We start from the raw sequence: 18,522 nt of genomic DNA on the forward strand, positions 1-18,522 counted from the left end.
CATTTTGGCCACAGCATTCCTATGTTGTTTTAAATGTGCTATATAAATAAAGTTGACATTGACATACCCAACCTACCTGGAAGGGAATCTCTCTCACTCTCTGAATTGCCTTTTCCAAGATTTCTTCTATTTTTTTTCCTACAAAGGTTTTTTTTTTGGGAGTTTTTTCTGGTCTTCTTGGGAAATCAAGGTTTGGGGGCTGTCAAATAGCAGGGTCTATTAAAGCCAACTTATTCATTCCTGATGTGATTTTGGGTTATACAAAAACTAAATTGTTGTTTTGTTGTTGGACAGAAAAATAGCCATCTTGAAATCGATTAAGCAGATTTGAGAATGTTAGGTTATTTTTTCCTTTATGACATCTAAGAGAAGATTTTTAATGAGTGAGAAGGGAGAAGAAGTAGAATTAAGTGGATTTTAGTGTAAAAGAGAAGAGGGATGCTAGATTCTCTGAGCACTGACTGAAATTGTAGGCAAAATAAAATAATGAACAGAGAAGAGCAAAATGAGATCTAAGGGATTGAAACATCAGGGAACAAAGTCGTTACTCGGGTTGTGCTGATTCTAGTACATTACAAGACAGGAAAAACACAACAAAACAAATGAGAATTTAAACCAGCAAATGTATTTAATCAACCCAATAACTGATTGAAGTGATTATAAACTCATATATTTTTAAACAAATTCTCACTGTATTAATGTAAGCTTAATTTTGGCTGGGTGAAATGTATTTACGGGAGGCACGGTGGCGCAGTGGGTAGCGCTGCTGCCTCGCAGTTAGGAGACCTGGGTTCGCTTCCCGGGTCCTCCCTGCGTGGAGTTTGCATGTTCTCCCCGTGTCTGTGTGGGTTTCCTCCCACAGTCCAAAGACATGCAGTTTAGGTGGATTGGCGATTCTAAATTGGCCCTAGTGTGTGCTTGGTGTGTGGGTGTGTTTGTGTGTGTCCTGCGGTGGGTTGGCACCCTGCCCGGGATTGGTTCCTGCCTTGTGCCCTGTGTTGGCTGGGATTGGCTCCAGCAGACCCCCGTGACCCTGTGTTCGGATTCAGCGGGTTGCATAATGGATGGATGAAATGTATTTGCATCACCAAAAGCGCAGCAGCATACATTGAAAATTACAACACTTCTGTTTCAAAGTTCATGGGTGTTTACTTTAGTATGCCAGAAAGAGGAGGAACATCTTGCGGTTTTGTTCAGAAGGTTACATCCGCTCTGAAGCAGCATTTCTTCGGGAAGCTGAAGAAACAAGCCACCCACCTTATTGACACTTCTCTTTTTTAATAAGTAATTTTTATCCATGTTACTCACACGTCCAAGTTTTTATTGACAGAGCCCTCAGTCTTGTGATCACCACACATTGCTCAAATATTTTTACTTGGACCTTTGTCTGCAAATAAACTGCCTACCAACAAAAAGATTTTATTACCAGGGTGTCAATGTGAAACTGGATATAAACAAATTAAAACCTGTTTTGTGATTCTAAAAAGCTTGCCGGATTTGAAAATTTGTTTTTTTCATTTCCACATTTATTGTACATACTGTCCAGTGTATATATCAATGTGGTGCTTCGACTAAATATTGCTGTTAGATGGTATACAGTGTTTTTTGTGTTATTGCTCATATCACATTGCATTAGAAGTTGACTTAAAGATATAAGCCATGCACTAATCCTCTTTTTAGAGAACTGAAAAATGAGCATTTGTTCAATAGGTGTTGACCTGCTAAACAACCTTACAGACTACACACAGGGGTGTCAAATACCACCTGTTTTTGCCAGCTCTGTATATACTAATAATCACCTCATTAACTTTGTTAGAAAGTCCATCTACTGAACATTAAAAATGTGTTTTCTTTCTTAGAGGGCTGTAAAATTCCCTATATGTGGAAATTAGAACTTAGAACCAAGATACAACAGAACTTCTGGAGCAGGACTTAAGGAGACATCTGATGCCCATGTGATTCTCTGTATTACTGTGCACTGACAACAGACTTGCACTGCTGAGAAGTGCTGACTTCACTCTCCAGCTCACATGGTTCTGAATAAGGGTAATAATACACTTCAGAGGTCTTTATGCATTATTTTTATAGTTTCTCAAGTGCACCGCTAAATGTGATAATCTAACGCCAGCGGGTCTTAGTTGACTGCTCTTACATTGGACATGGTGGGCTCCTTAACTTCAGCTGGCTGATAGCAAATATCTGAAGGCATGTTAACTTCTCCAAATCCTTGGTGATTAAAAACTGGAAAAAAACACACAGGCATAGATTAAACAGAATATGCAGAGTGACACAATGTCAGGCTCTATAGTTTACCATCGTTATAGAATAAAACACAACTTATTTTTGTACAGTGTTCTTCACTAAGTGCAGGCACAGAGCACTGTGAACAATTCTCACTGAAAATACAAGCGCAGATTATACTAACTACAAAATGCAGAACTGGTACACTTATACATGTGGATTTATTAAAACACACAAAGAAAAAGGCAGAACTGATTAAACATAAATGGAACCCAACAATATCTGTCCATTGATTAACTGATGAACTATGACCAGCTGACAATGGTGGAGATTAAAGTCATACAAGAGAAAGACAAAAATAAAGTCACAGTCCAGGAGACCTTGGCCAACTGAGTTTTCTATAGTGGAGTCTGTGCTGGCTTCCCAATCTGATGAGAAAATCTTTTCATTTTGTTATGTCAGCGTACTGGTAGATAAATGTTTGAGCAAAAACCAAGACAGGCACACAAAAACCAAAACGAAACAAATTAAAGTATAGAGCAAAATGAAATCAAAGCCCAATACAAGAGACAATAATCATGGTCGAGAGAAGAAAAGGGTCAAAACCGAAAGTCCCCACGAGAAAAGAACACAAAGAAAAGCTAAGCAAAGATGTGCAGTTTAGATGGATTGGCGATGTTAAATTATACTGCACCTAGTGTGTGTAGGTGTGTGTGTGTGTGTGTGAGGGGATTGTTCCTGTGATAGGCTCCAGCTGGACCATGATCATGCTCAGTGCATTTAGAAAATGGATGGATGGCTGGAAATCTATAAATAATTTAGACCACTTTGCAGAAACCTGTTCTCCCTTTGACATTAAAAAATCTTTTTCTGTTAATTAATGTAAAAAAAACCCAGAAAAAAAAACAAAAATACTGTACATTCAGGCACTGTACTGTATAATCCTAAAGGATTTAGTACATTGTTTTTAACACACACACACTGCAGTAATGACTCAGCTGACAGGCTGCAATTACTTCCGCCTACAAGACTTATAAAAACAGGACTGTCTTCAGTCACACATTTCATCACTCATATCTTGCCCAAGAATATTGTTTGCAGCTGGCAGGACTGGACAGCACTACTTTAAACTGCCCTTAAAGTGAGTATAATGCAGTATGAATTATTTGACTTATGCATCAATAATAGGAGCTTTGAGAACCTAAAAATGAATGTCTATATATATATATGAATACTTGCATTATTGTTTGTGTGGTGTTTTTCTCTTTTATTCCATTTATTTTAACTATATTATATCTTTAAATGTGTCTGACAGCACTGAGGTAGAGACTGGGAAGTGTAAAATGAACCAAATCTCTGCGCTTTAGGATTGTCTCAGGCTACAGTCTGTTTTGCACTTTATACATGTATACACACAATTAATTCTGTCCCTTTCAGATGGCAACATTTGATGATATTTTTCATTAATAAACCTTTACAAAGCTTTGGGTTTAGATTAGGTAGTCTATAAAGATTTACAACTAACAAATGAGTAATTTGTAAAGATTGAAAGAATATCCATAAAAAGTTTAACAGTATATTAATAAGATTCACTGTAAAGCATTGACAATAATTCATGTATTCATTTAATGACATTTATAGCTGTTGTATTTGAGAGTACATGAACTTTCCATCTATCTATTCATCCTTTATTTATTTATTTGAATGAAGAAACTTGCACTGCACTTTGTTTGGGCATCTGTATGAGCACATCTTTTCGTCCGGCTCATCGTCGGACATGACTATCGAAGGGCCCGACTCAAAGGGGTATGCGAGTTGCAGACACCCCTGGCTGTCACAGCGGTTTAAACAATTCCTTACAATACTAATACAGCCCATGCTGAACAGAATTACTAAATCTTCATTAAATGACATGGTTCCCAGTTATATCAAAGTGGCTATTGTAAGACTTGTGTCTACAGCATGCTACTTTTAAATACAAATGAGAAACGCTGGTAAGTAAGTTTTACTTTATTGTAGTCTCAGATTCTTTTGATTTAGAGGGAGCTTTTCTATCAATGTGAATACAGTCATATCACAATTAACAGTATGAGCTTAACCGAAAGAAAATCAATTAACGTAATACACAGTATAACAAAGACAATTATTAAAATAATTAGATTTAGATCTTTAATGTTCTAAAATAATTACAAAAATGTTTTAAAAATTGAGGAAAAAAAATAAAGTACATAAAACTTTTTAAGCTGACTTTGCCCACTCATCCATATTACTAACCGAGAATGCTAAACCGGATGGACGCAGGGACATCCGGCCATGGGCCGTAGCCGCAAAAAGACGTACTGCGCAGGCGCAAAAAGAGTCCGCGAGAGGCGGATGAGGAGCTTCGAGAGGGGGACAAAAGAGGCCGCGAGAGGCGGATGAGGGGCCGCGAGAGGCGGACAAGACCACAGAAAAAAGGAGTGAGCACAGAAAAAAGAGAAAAAAGGAGTCAAACAAATGAAGCGCAACGAGCACCGAAAAAAGGAAAAGGCACATAAAAAAGTAGTCAAACGCAGGCAAAGCACGAAACACATTGCACACGAAACTAGACCCAAAAAAAAAAAAAAAAGAAGAGGCTCGCGCACAACAGCAAGGCACCCCCCCCCCTACAGGCACCGGACGGGACACACACCAAGAGGGGGATTCAACAAGCCCATGGAACACAAAAAAAAAGAACACAAAACCACCCCACAGACCCTACAAGCAAGGGACGGGACACACACAAAGAGGGGGATTCAACAAGACACAGGAACACAAAAAGAAAGAAGACGCTCGCGCAACAACAATCCTCCCCCCCCCCCCCCCCCCCCCACACACACATCCATAAGAAGTGACACCCAAAGCCACATATTCTAAAGTGAACGTCAACACCTTCACACTAGGCAGCATAGGTGTCAGCATTGGTGGATCTCCTTACAATAAAGCACTATTAACCGTTCAACTGCAGAAAAGGAAACATATTAACAGTGAGTGCGATCCTCCTTATTACTTATCCATATTTCGCATGCTGAGAAAGTAACAAGTCATGAATACACGGTCACGGGTACAAAACGAAAAGGAAAGGATAACAGGAACAAACACACGAACACGAAAGAAACAACAAAATAGACGGCTATGCAGCATAGGTGGATCTCATTACAATAAGGCACTATTAACCGTTCAACCGCAGAAAAGGCTCCATATTAACAGTGAGTGCAATACTCCTTATTACTTATCCATATTTCTAAAAGAAAAAATGTCTCGACTCCAAAAACGCAAAGCTCAACTAAAGCTTCTAACTAACGATGTACCTAAAAGTAAAAACTTTATGAACTGCATTAGATCCTACAATAGTTCATTTGCTTTTGCATCTACCGGAGTAAATATCAGGCCACCAAAAGGCAATGGCCCATACTGCTTTCCCATATGTGCACAAATACTGCATCGCATTGGAACAGTGCACCCTGAAACAAATCAACAACGCAAATATGCACAAATCTACATCCTAGATCCACATGACGCAATCTATCAATCAAAGTGCTGCATCGCAACAGGCACGGATTCAAAACGAAACACCTCCCGTCTCAGACATACGTTAACGGCAAGGAAGGCTACAACGGGCTTCTCACACAGCACAGGCAAATCGATTACAGCTCCAAAACAACACGTCCCAAATACTACACATGCAACAACGCGCCTCTCAAACGGCACAAGCAAAACATAAAATCTTTATCAACTGCATTAGATCCTACAAATCGGTATCCACTATGAACATTAACGGTGGCACTGCACGTGACATCCGTCTTGAAAAAATGTTAATTATTGATGAATGTACAATGGCATGAAGTCACTTACTCAACACCATTCATAAACTTCTACAAACGTTTATGAATAATAATATTCGCTTTGGAGGAAAGGTACTTTTATGAGGAGGAGATTTTAGACAGTGATTAGCTATTCTTCCAGATGCCATGCGCTCAGCTATTGTTCAGTGCACCTTAAAATACGCAGACAATTGGCATTGCTTTCAAAAGATACAGTTAGTAAAAAAGATACGATGTCCAGAACCAGATCATAACAATTGCTTATTACAACTGAAAGATTGTACACTCACCAATACAGATGGACTTCAGCCACATATTATTACAATTCCTCAAGCCTTTATCTGCGACGACTTAGTTACAGAGAGATTTGGAACAGCAATCTCATTACACCAAATGCCCCTTTTAACACAACGCACTATATTATGTCCAAAAAATATTAATGTGGAAAACATAAATACCCAAGTCATTCCATTACTTCCTGGAGAGACACAACTCTTTCTAAGCTCTGACAAACTTGACTCTGATCACAACAATAACCATCTTCATTGACCTTACAAGTTCTGAGCTGGAATTACCTTTTACACTTAAACGGCGTGTACAAAGAAATTTTCAAATAAACCTTTACACTGTGCCACACACTTTATTGTTTGCTTTCTATTTGCATCATCTACACCGTCACACTATTCTATATCTCATTCATACATCACGCTCTTTGTCATTCCCAACACCAGGGGTTGGCGAGCGAAGCGAGCAGGGGGCGGAGCCCCCTAGTTGTTCAGAAACAAGCAACATGCCCCCTGTACAAATGGGGAATCCATGCAAAATGTGGCAGAGAGAAGATTTCACCTAACGGGGCCGTTATACAGACCAGAACTGGCCGAATAGACCCTGCCTCAGGTTCACTACCATTCACTAACAAAACTCTGAATAAAAACATTATGAATGGGTATTCTGTAGTATTTCAAGTCAAAGAGAGAACATTGCCAATTCTTACTTTTTAAATTCCAAGCCAAATGCAAAAGATTATCAGCACATATTTTGCAACATTGCCAAACAAATACAACAAAATATCCTTTTAATATCATGTAAAACCAAATCAAATAAAAGATTATCAGTGCGTATTGTGTAACATTGCAAAACAATAAAATAACATTTAAACATCATGTAATAAAAAATGAGTAAATAACAGGTCCTATCCTACTCCATTTTCTGCAGAATCCAAGCTTTTGCAATTGTGAAGTGATTATTAACTTTTACAAAATTCACTTAAGAAGCAAGCTCACAATCGATGGACAGGATCTCAAGACTCAATTACATGGTTTCAATTCATTAAATCAACAGTCTACCTGTGGACGAAGACTCAGACAAGACCGCAGGTGGGGTTATATAGCAGCTTTTATTCTTCAGAGTCACAGTGAGCAGAGTTTCAGAAAAGCAGGCAATCAATATTACATGACAGCATCAGGGCTCATCTGAACCCCGTCTGTTGGGTGGGGCAAAGTTTTTATACCCCTAGAATGCGTGATTTAATATCATTATGAAATGCAACAGTCAACACTTTTATTATACACAATCCTTGAGCCCCTTCAACGCCCCTTGTGCAACTTGATTTCTTGGCCCCTTTGTTATGGCGTTCAGATGTAAACTAAGGGAAAACGTGATAAGGCAGTCTCATGTATGGAATGCTTAGACCTTGAGTCCTTTGGACAAATATTTTTCTGTTTGCTCAGCAAAGCATGCTTTTACATAATGTATGGTTTCCTTCTCAGATATGGATTAGTACAAGGGAACGAAGAGAACATTCATCTTCCACATTCCCCCCTTTTGAGCAAACAAAAAATACTTGATCAGGGGAGAGTTGAGCGGGAAAGGGTAGGAGAGGGGGATGGAGTGGAGTGGGCAGAGGAGTGTGGCATGGCTGTGCTGATCTGAAGCATTTTTTCTTCGTGTAAAAATTAAGCCTTTGCCATTGAGGCAGTAAAATACTTGGATACAATGTATCTTATCAAGGGAACAATACAGCAAGCTACAAGCAGGAGAACAATAAAAGCAACTGTAAGAGAAATGAAAACTGACTTAAGCCATTGGCCCCAGGACCCAAAAGTGGACATAAACCATTGGTTTTCGGCACATTCATGAGGGGCATGTCCTTTTATAATAGAAAACCGATATTTCAGACCATACTTTTGGGCCTTATAGGGTTGATAACCCCAGTCATCAGTTCCAGTATTAGCAAAAACCCATTTCCACTCGTCACAGTTACTTCTTTATCCAGAGTTTGTAACAGTTACACACACATATTTGTCAGACCAGGTCCACTGGACTTGTCGACCAGTCCCACAGTTGATAATAGAACAGAAATCAACCTGAACTGATGTGGTGATTCCTAAAGGGAAAGTCAAGGTGACCAGGGCAGTCGACAAGAGAAAGGAAAGACATAGTAGTACCACAATCAAGGGTGCCATCTTTTGCAATGTGAGACATGAATCCAGGCAGGCAGTCCCTCAACTTTAACAGCGTGTGGTGTCGACAGCAAAACTTGGAACGGTCCTCTCCACTGAGGGTGATGCCAATGTTTCCTTCGAGTATCTCTAACCACAGGTTATCTTCTTTAGCTGACACTCAAAGGCTGTTATCGCATCACCAGTTATTGTTACTATTTGGTGTGTTACAAAAACAATGAATTTGTACACAGACTGTACTGGACCCCCACAAGAAAAGGATCTGGGACAAATGTTCTCAACACTCCTCCTCTTCGTACAAATTGGTGCCCTTAAGTTCAACAGGTTGGATTTTTACACTAGGCAAACACACAAACACAAACAGTATTCAGTTTTATATGCTAGATACTATTTTGTAAAATTTTATTACTTTACGGAATTCTGTTAAGGTGTCTGTCACATGCACAAATTCAGTTAAATGACTTGTGTCTGCACTTCATATGTTTTAATGTTAAAAAGGGCATCTTTTAGCTTGCAGAACAATTTGATACCACCAAGCAATTTACAAAAGTCTGCAGGATGAGCAAAACGTCAGAGTTTCATTTCACATTGAATTTTTCAATCACAAAACTCAGTAAAAACATACATTTGGGTCAAACAAAGGTATTAAAGAATGTAAACACTTTTAATTTTTTAAAGCCTATTTTTTGTATTTTTTCTTTATTTCACAATTTTTAGTCTAAAAATATTATAGATTATTTATTTTAATGTATTTCTCATTCTGTCCATTATTCCAAGGATGAACTTTATCATGGGAATATTGTATTGTGAAGCCTGTATTGAAATAGGTTTATAAGTTTCCTGGTTTGTACATATGACTATAACGTACAGTATCTGTAGAGTATAGTAAAATTCTAACATGCTTGTACTAATTAACATCCAACAATTCATTTCCAGGGCCATGATTAGTTAGTTAGTGTAACAACCTTACCACATATCTGAAAAATCTCAAATAAGATGTATCATGACCAAGCAACATCAAAGTACATACCAAGTGTAGTAATACAATTGATTACCTTTTCCCTCTCAGTATACAGTATAAATTGTACAGTATGTGACTTAAGTGGAATGTTTCATACCCGAACAGTATATTTATTGAAAGGCGTAAAATTGTGCCTTGTCTCTGGCAACATTATTTAACATGCCTGCCTTGCTACTGGAGAGGACTTTCAAAAACTTTTCCATATAACTTAACAATTTAAAGTTCTGTTGGAAATTAATATGTGTGAAAAAATATCAAAAATACCAAGCTTAACTTTTAACGATATATTTTGTTTCAATTTTTAGATGTATTAAGAAACCAATTTATATTTGCAATCTTCGCATAAATAGTGTGACTGTGTTTTTCACATATTATGTGGTATGTTTTATGTGAAACTATGCTATTTAAGAATTAAGAATTGAATTACACAGAAGAGTTTAAATGTCCTTAAATTATGCCGGGGTATTTTTGTCTTCTGTTTTTCCTAGGATGGCTCTGACTCCAGTGCTTGTAATGGCTGGACTTCTGCTCTTATGTGGTGCTGAAGACAACTGCCCAGAAAGTAAGCAAAGTGGTAGTAATAATAATAATTCATTACATTTATATAGCGCTTTTTTCAGTACTCAAAGTGCTACCCATACAGGGAGGAACCGAACCCACAATCTTCCACAGTCTTCTTACTGCAAAGCAGCAGCACTACCACTGCGCCACTTGTGAGGACGGTGGGGTGGTATTGTTGTTCATACAGTCAATAGGATTCAGCTCTTTAAGCTGATGTCGTATTACATGACTTGTAATTGGAGGGGATGTCAAACTTGGCGACTATGGTCACTTATGTATGTATGTCAAATAAGAAGACTGTGTGACGACTTGAGATCACAGTTTCACATTTCCAAAGTATCGCAAGCTTGTCCCTTTCTCTGACAGCCAAATACGTGTTCTCTGACAGAAGCGGAGTCCGTTCAAAAGCTTTACAGGTACAGTGTGTTCAGCTGCAATATCTCGTTTATTGTTTCTTTTGTCCATTATATCGTGGTATGTAAAATCAGACAGACACTCCTTTTTTCTCTTTGAGACGTCCTAAACACCCACATTCATTATTCCTTGCCACTGCATTATACTTTTTTGTGAGTGCTAGTCAGTTGTCAACTCTAATGCAAACAGATCCTGCACTTAGGATTTAAGACAAAATCAAAGCTTCTTGATTTAGTTGGGGTGAGTTTCAGAGAAGCTGGACTAAATCACTTTGTAAAAGTCATGTAATGTGATAGGGCCTTTAGTTGTTATTGCAGTTTGTCCCAAAATCACAATTCAAAACAAATAAATTGTTTGAACAATTTTCCATATGAATTTTTCTATCAGAATATAAAGGTTGTGGCACCCGGATGGGGGTGGTACCCAGCCGGGACACCCAGGAAGACCGGAGGAGGGCTTGTACCTCCTCCAGACCACGAGGGGGCGACCACCCTGGTTCCTTTGGGGGCCACGGTTATGGAGCTGGGAAGCTCAACCCTGTAGGGGCCCGTGGCCACCGCCAGGGGGTGCCCCAATGCCTTAGGGACCCTGGACCTCAGCACTTCCGCCACACCCGGAAGTGCTGGGGGGAAGAGGAGCAGGGACACCCGGAGTGCTTCCGGGGATGCAGCCGGCACTTCCGCCACACTGGGGCGTGTCGGTGGGAGATTGCCGGAACACACCTGGAGCACATCCGGGGATTGATAAAAGGGGCCGCCTCCCTTCATACAATGACTTGAGTCAGGAGAGAAGAGAGGACGAGGTCTCTGGAGGAGAGAAGGAAGCGCCCTGAAGAAAAGGCATTATGTGTTGGCCAGGACTTTGGTGTATTGGGGTTTGTGAGCGTAATTGTAAATATGGAAGACCTCAATAAACGTGTGTGGGGTGATTCAAACGTGTCTGCCTGTCTGTTTCCGGGTCAAGTTCCACAAGGTAAAATCTAAAAATGCAGGTGTAAAGATTAATACAGTATCTCACAAAATGCAAAAATCTCAGAATTTCTAGAAAACTTTAACAAGGGACAGGAAACAAAATGATCAACTGAAGACCTTCAGTCAGCCCTCATTTTTATTTCCGTTGCTCCTCTACATGACTAACATGTGATTAATGCTGCAGGACAACCAACACTGATAAGAGATGACTGGGGGCCAACTGAAGGCAAAAGGAGTGGACAGTGCTGGAGCCCAAGTCAAAGGCGGACAGTCAGAAGTGTATTATAGAACTGATTTCACAACATTGTTGATCACCCTAAACCTTACATTCATCATTTTTAAGCAATACCTCTAAGATTTTTTAACCTCTATTTTATTTTTTTTTAAGATTAACAAAACCGTATCAAGATCACTTTCTTTCTCATAATACTTATGATCTCTCTGTCTTATCTTTTCTAGTTGAAAATGTGGCTTTGAGAGGCAAGGCCACCCAATCACAGATATTAGGAGGTCAGTGGGGTTATCTTGGTGATCCTGGGAATGCAATTGACGGAAACCGCAACTCCAACGCCTATCAAGGCTCCTGCAGCCATACAGAATCTCACAACTCCCCCTGGTGGCGGGTAGACCTGCTGGAGAAACACAAAGTCCATCAGGTGGTCATCGCCAACCGTGGTGACTGCTGTCCTGAAAGGATTAACGGAGCCGAGATTCGCATTGGTGACTCTTTACAGAATGAGGGCAACAGCAACCCAAGGTAATGGGAATGAAGAAGGGATGGATGGGTATGGGGTGAAGTGAATGCCATGCTAATGTCTTGATAATTACTCTTCTGGTTAATTGTAACGCAGGAACAATCATTAAAACGTGGAGAAAAAAAGCTTAACTTTATCAAAAGTGGTTGTTTTTATGAGGTAGTTATACATAATCTGTTGATGACTAAATAGGACAGGCTAACCACATCCCCATCTAAATGACACTAGCAATCTGACAAAACAGATAGAGGTCTCCTCTTTAGAATGGCTGAGAAACTGCTGATATCACAGCCATATAAAATTACAAGTGGTTTAGCAACAGCAACTGGTCTAGCGATGTGAAAAGGAAGCATCCACTGGCAGTGGTGTGGCGCTACAATATTTAAGACAGCAAAACAGTACAACTAAAGTATTTACAAATCCTCCTTAGATGTGTTTTGTCTTGGTATATATTGCTCTACTTTCCCCTATTGTATTATTAATATGTAGCCTTAGAATGCCTAATCTCACAGACTTACCACTGTTTACAAGGTATTATTGTATATAACTTATCCCCACCTTCCCTTCTATATCTATAACCTCAGGCAATTAGATGTAGTAAAAAGACAAGCAGAAGTTAAGTTACACATGAAATAATGTATTACTGATAATATTCATAAATAATCACAAAATGCAAAGTACATTTGAATATTGGCAACCATACAACCTGATTAAATGATGATATGTAGTTCAGGCAGCACACAGACTTGTAGTTACTTAAATGTCTCTAGTTAAGGCATCATTGGTGCTCAGCTTTCAGCCACATGTCTGTTCAAAATGGCTGCTGAGCTGTGCTCTTCATTGTGTCGTCTTCATCATCACCAGGTTAGTAAGAGAGAGATTGTGAGCTTAAACACATACATTTATAGATGTTCTGTCCAACCCCTACAGCCAATAGGACATCATGGTACTTAAAGGCCTCTGAGACAAGCCAATTCCAAACAGCCATACCTCAGACCAGTGGGGGAATAGAACATCTTAACACCTGCCCCCAAACAATATGTTAAAGTACACCTTAGCCCATTTGCGGGGTAGAAATGACTTTAGCAAAGAAACACTTGCCAAACTGGTTTAAAACACACATCCCCCAAATCCTGTTGTAAAATTCAAACTGACCCATTCCTAAGGGGGGTGGGGGGGATAAACACTAAATTACATTGCTTTGCCCAAATTAGAAATAAAGACATACAAAATATTTATCAAATTATATGTAAAATATATTATAAAATATAAAATAATAATATATAAATAAATATATAAATATATAATATATAAATATATATAAAATATGTTATATGTAAAATCTCACATCACAACAGATGTTACTCCAAAATAAAAAAAAAATACGAATGTCTGATAACAAACTGTTTATAGTTCTGACACAAAAACTGTCAAATTTGTCAATGATGAATTATAGAAAGGACGGCAGCAGCAGCTGTCAAAATTTGATTTAAATCTGATGAAGTATTAAACACCTGTGTGTCAAATTGTATTTGTATGAGTGCAAGGCACATTTAATCTATAATGTGCAGCGTATGTAACTGGTGAATATGTGCTCACGTTTCTTGTTCTCTCTCTCCTTTTGAAAGGGGGCTTTCTAATTAAGTTATACCTCTTCCTACACTATTTTTTTTTTGTCCCGTCCCCCCCCCCAGTTTCAAACTGTAACAGCTGATTTACGTCACCAGAAAGACCGTCAGTTCTCACGTATTCAATTCAAGACAGTGTTACAATAACAGAACCGATAAAAAAAAGGACACAGGCACTCATACCTTGTACCATTAACTACCTGTTTAATTTAAAATTGTGGCCTGATGCACTTAAGAATGAACAAAAAAATTAAAATAATTAATTTTATTAATTATAAAAATGTAAATAAAAACATTCTGGTTTTCAAACATTAAAATTCCACAAAGAGAAAATAAAATAGAATAGAAAATGAAATGGCTAGAGAGATGCATTCTGACAATATTGTGCTGCACTGTAACAGGGGCTTTATGAGGAAATGGGTGGTGCGGATGCGAGAGTCGTTTGGTTGCTGGCAACAGTCCATCCCACCCAAATGACAGGACCTAGGCACATCCAGCATATGTCTAATGCCTCAAGACAACATGCTTTCTGAACGCAGAACAAATAGCCCACACATTCAATGAAGGATACTGTGTATCTGAATGGAACCAATTATCACCTTATGTCTCTGTTTCAGGTGTGCAACTATAACGTCTATTCCCGCTGGCATTTCAAGCAGCTACAACTGTAATGGGATGGAGGGCCGATATGTCAATGTGGTGATTCCAGAAAAAAAAGAATACCTAACTTTGTGTGAAGTGGAGGTCTACGCTGTTCCTGTGAAGAACCGCTGCTCATCATATGCTTAATGATAGCAATCAGAGGCCACTGGCATTAATAAGAAAAATTCCAGTTCATTATTCCCTCTACTCTAATCTAATCAGATGCAATGACAGCAGAGAGCCACTAGAGGGAAACTGTACTAATACACGATATTGCTAAGGCACACAACTCATCCCTAACAGAGGTGATTACACTGTGTATGACACAAATATCCACTGCTTGTCTCTTTACTTTAATTCTCTTTTTCCTATCCTCATTTTTACTTAATGATACCTTGCATTTGAAATAAAACAAACATTTGCAAATACATTTGATTTGATTTTCCATTTATTGAGTAAACCTATGCATTGTTATAACTAAAATGCAGCCTGTGCATCAGCTGCCTCCCGTTCAGCCATGAGGATGGCATCTGAACTGTGAGGATGACTGAGACTGGGATTTTTGAATCGCCAAAGTCCAACTCCGACTTGATCTGTGGCAAGGTGTAGTTGGACTGACTTTGTAGATGACCAGGGGTTAAACATCAGGTCAGGTCAGGTTGGGGTGCATGCACTGGTACAGCGCATTGCCGCATTCATCACATGACGAAACAGCTCAGGATCTCAGTTGGCAACCCCATAGGTAAACACACGGTCCAGTCCCAATCTCCAGAAATGACCATGTATCTACTGCAGCCAGGTGTTATGTGGGCGTCAACCTTGGCCTGGTCCAGCCGCTTGGGTCCTCAAGAGTGAGGATCCTGCGAGTCAGAACATCCTCTGGGAATCACGCCACATGGCTATAGTGCCGTAAGTGAGACTCCCTCACAATGCACGTAATGTGCCTTATTCAGGACACTGTGAGCAACCGCTCGTTCGACTCCAAGTGAATCCAGCGGTACTCAAGGTTTCTCCAAAGATTCACTGTACCGAAGGAGTACAGTCTTCATCTCAGGTCACTGGATAGCATTCATGTCTTGCAACCATATACTAAAACAGGAAGCACCAGGAATCTAAAGACTTGGACATTCATCCATTTGCATATCACAAGCACCACACACCCTGTTTCAGCGACCTCATGACCCCCTCATTCTCTCTCAATCTGTCTACTGACTTCATAGGAAGAGTCACCAGAGACATGAATGTCACTGCTAAGTATAAATCTTGACACAGTCGACACTCTCTCTGCAAACAGATACACTTCTAATGGCTGTGCCCAAGAGGTCATTAAAGGCCTGGATCTTGATTTTTATCCAGGACACTCACAAGCCCAGATACTCAGACTCCTCACTCAGTCTCTCGGGAGCCCCAACCAGAGCCTCCAATGACTCCGTGAAGATCACAGCATCGTCAGTAAAGTCAAGATCAGTGAATCTTTCTTCACCAACAGATGCCTCACAGCTGCCGAACCCAACAATCCTACACAACACCCAGTCCATACAAGCACTGAACAGAGTAGGAGCAGAACACACCCCTGATGAACCCCAGAGTCAACTGGGAAAAACGCAGAGGTCCTGCCTTCACTCTGCACAGCACCCACAGTACCAGTGTACAGGCTAGCCATGACATCCAGCAACTTTGGGGGGATTCCACGAAGTTTCAGGAGATCCTACAGGGCAGCTTGATCAACTGAGTCGAATGCAGCCTTTGTCGATAAAGCAAAGAAACTGGCTGCAAACAAACTCAGCCGATATTTACTTTTGTGCTCGATGAGAACCCTCAGTGCCAGGATACGGTCGATGGTAGACTTTTTAGGTGTAAAATCACACTGCTCCAGTTTTTTGTATGTGAGCAAGTGATCATAGATTCTATTAAGGATGACTATATCAAGGACCTTACCCAGCACCAATAGCATTGTTATCCCCCTGTAGTTGCCGCAGTCCAGGCGATCACCATTCCCTTTCCAAGACAGAGACAATAAGTCCCTTTTTCTAGTCATTTAGGACGATGCCTGTCTCTCACATGTTGCCTGGAGAAGTTCATCCCAGATACCACAGATCCCTGCAGGCTACCCTACCCTCAGCTGGTTCACCACCTCTCATGCCAATCTCAGTGAGATTGGGTGGTTCACATTTAATTGGAAGATCAGCCTTAAGAACCGTGGACCCATAGATGTCCAATGTCTCTGCCAGAGAATTGGCTTTAAACAGCTGCTCAAAGTAGCCAACCCAGCTGGTCACAACTCCAGCATCATCAGTAAGAATTGTTCCATCAATGGTCCCGACTGCAACTCTCAGAGGAACAGATTTGGATGTGCAAAATGCTTTGATTCCTCTGAAATCAGATGTGGGTCTCTAAACCATAGATGATGTGTTATTTCATCACATATTCCTCTCTAACAGATGCCTCTTTATCTGCCCTCAGAGCCCTTTCTGCCGTCCTTCTTGGTTTCTGGTATAGGCTGGGAGTTGCCACCGACCCATACACTGTGACTACTCTTGATAACATCCAGAGTGCCCTGTGAGATGAAACACCTCCTTCTGGGAATTCTGAAACCACCAACACAATCCTCAGCAACTTTCAGTGTCTTGGCATGGAATGTCTCCCATATCACATTAGGACTGGCAGTTGCACCCAAGTCTGTAAGTTCCTCACAAAAACTGCATGAAAACTCATTAGAAATGTCTTTGGTATGACATTAAACTGCATTAGACCTTGCAAGAGGTCCTCCAACTTGCTTGGAAAACTTGGGGGCTGGTGGCAGGATTGGCACTATAAAAACTTCATGCAGCTCCAAAAAGGCAGACAGGACTCCCTTTCTTATCTCTGTGGGAATAGAACGGCTGCAAGCATTCGCTTGATTTCAAGTTCCACCTCATCTTTGCCTCCGGGAGTCTATAGGGCCGCTCACAGACAACCACCTCCGGCTCAGTCAATATGCCATGCGCAACCAGATTCAAATGGAGAGAAACCCTTAGAGGCTTGTGGGTCTTCCTGATAGGCAAAGAGAATGAGGGGGAGGAGTTGATCCCTATTCCTCCCATCCTCGCTAAACACCTTGCGAAGCATCTGCTTGAGAGTTTGATTGAACACCTCTACTAAACTGTTGGTTTGAGGATGGCACACCGCGGTCCTTAAGTGTTTTATTTTTAGTAACGTACGTACATACACACACACTATATATATATATATAAATATGATATGTATATATACACACACACATATATATATATACACGCACATACATACATACATAAACACACACACACACACAGGTGATGATGAGTACAGTGAGTAGGCCTATATGGAAAATTATGAGATCTTTCTTGCTCAAGTAAAATAATCAGTTTGACTGCAGAGTCGTCAATATTGCAGACACACATACCAATAAAACTAACATGTAAGTTTTAAATTCAGTGCTTGTTTGTAGTGTTACACCAGCAATGTTTCACATTATGAAGCAGTGGTGAAGCACAGCACCGATTCTATTCTGTTGTGTTCTATCAGAAAACAGATGTATCATATACTGTGTTTTGCACAGAAACATACTCTTCATTGTCTATAAAAAATAAATGTACTTGTAATTTGATCAGCTAAAATTACTTCTTAGCGTTTCATTTCTTTGACTAAAACACAAAGTCACAACCAAGCACTTATCATGTCTGAAACAACCTCAATTACAAAGAGTTTAGAAGGTAACGAAATGTTTCCAAATTAGTAAAATATGTGAAAAAAAGTGTCATTTAAATAGTAAAATTCATTTTTGGTTTTTGTATGCGACTTGGAAAATCGAAAAGTGACAAGTCCAGATGTGCAGCTTTTAACTGAAGTGCATCACATAGCCTATTAAATGGGCATAACTTGGATCGAGTAGAGTGGTGATACTAACCGGGAGTGTGCTAAGGAGGACTGCTTAAAATTTCCTATTTTACACCCAACTATTACA

The 18,522-nt window shown here is 39.9% G+C and overlaps 1 protein-coding gene across 1 annotated transcript in view; it reads left to right on the top strand.

The window, feature by feature from the left end:
* The window catches only part of si:ch211-215k15.4 (uncharacterized), a 31,678-nt gene extending 16,711 nt beyond the window's left edge, over positions 1-14,967 (top strand). Inside the window, exons 5-8 of the mRNA XM_051935562.1 lie at positions 3,281-3,382; positions 10,055-10,128; positions 11,972-12,269; positions 14,513-14,967. Coding sequence (XP_051791522.1) covers positions 3,281-3,382; positions 10,055-10,128; positions 11,972-12,269; positions 14,513-14,684 — 646 coding nt within the window. The 3' untranslated portion in view covers positions 14,685-14,967. The remainder of the gene's footprint in view (positions 1-3,280; positions 3,383-10,054; positions 10,129-11,971; positions 12,270-14,512) is intronic.
* The last annotated feature ends 3,555 nt before the right edge of the window (positions 14,968-18,522 follow it).

The sequence above is a fragment of the Erpetoichthys calabaricus genome, chromosome 13 (genome assembly GCF_900747795.2).
Source record: "Erpetoichthys calabaricus chromosome 13, fErpCal1.3, whole genome shotgun sequence".
NCBI lineage: Eukaryota > Metazoa > Chordata > Cladistia > Polypteriformes > Polypteridae > Erpetoichthys > Erpetoichthys calabaricus.